The 616-nt window shown below is 44.0% G+C and overlaps 1 protein-coding gene across 1 annotated transcript in view; it reads right to left on the bottom strand.

The window, feature by feature from the left end:
- Positions 1–447: 447 nt before the first annotated feature.
- EMH_0058940 (uncharacterized protein) overlaps positions 448–616 on the bottom strand; it is a gene marked incomplete at both ends in the record, with an annotated part of 879 nt that continues 710 nt past the window's right edge. Inside the window, one exon of the mRNA XM_013497623.1 lies at positions 448–616. Within this exon, the coding sequence (XP_013353077.1) occupies positions 448–616 (169 nt within the window).

The following is a 616-nucleotide window of genomic DNA, read 5'->3' as shown; positions in this document are numbered from 1 at the left end:
GTAACGCTTTGTTCGCGCAGCACGGCGAACAGAGACACCCCCGCAGCTAGCTGCTTTTGTTTGTCTCCTTGGGAGACAATCAAGTGTCTCCTCCTGTCTCCACTGTATTTATTCTTTAATTAAATTGATTTATTTATTTATTTATTTATTCTTTATTTATTTATTTATTTATTTATTTGTTTGTTTATTTATTTGTTTATGTATTAACTTTATTTACTTGTTTATTTTCTCTCTTTTGCTAGCGGTGGCTCAAAAAGGAGACAGAAAGAGACACGTAGAGACAGTGAGGAGACAGTGAGAGAGGAGACAGTGCATAGAGAGCAAGGAGACAGCTAGATATATTTATAAATATATAGATGCGGAGACAGCTAAATATATTTATAAATATATAGATGCAGAGGGGGACAACAAAGAACCAAAAAGGAGACACCAAAAGGAGACACTCTCTCACGCAGCATTTGCATCTCCTAGGCGAAGCCAGAGAGCAGATGCTGCTGCTGCTGCTAGCACCAGCACGGTGTACGTACACTGCAGCGAGGCCCCCAGCAGTACCCAGCTGGGTGGGGGGCCCCCACCCTGCAGTGCTGCTGGGGTGGGGGTGGGGGGCCCCCTGCAA

This window comes from Eimeria mitis, genomic scaffold (genome assembly GCF_000499745.2).
Source record: "Eimeria mitis Houghton genomic scaffold, Emh_scaff2805, whole genome shotgun sequence".
In the NCBI taxonomy this organism is placed as follows: Eukaryota; Apicomplexa; class Conoidasida; order Eucoccidiorida; family Eimeriidae; genus Eimeria; species Eimeria mitis.
Note: the sequence above shows the minus strand (reverse complement) of the source record. Positions and strands in the feature narration are given on the sequence as shown.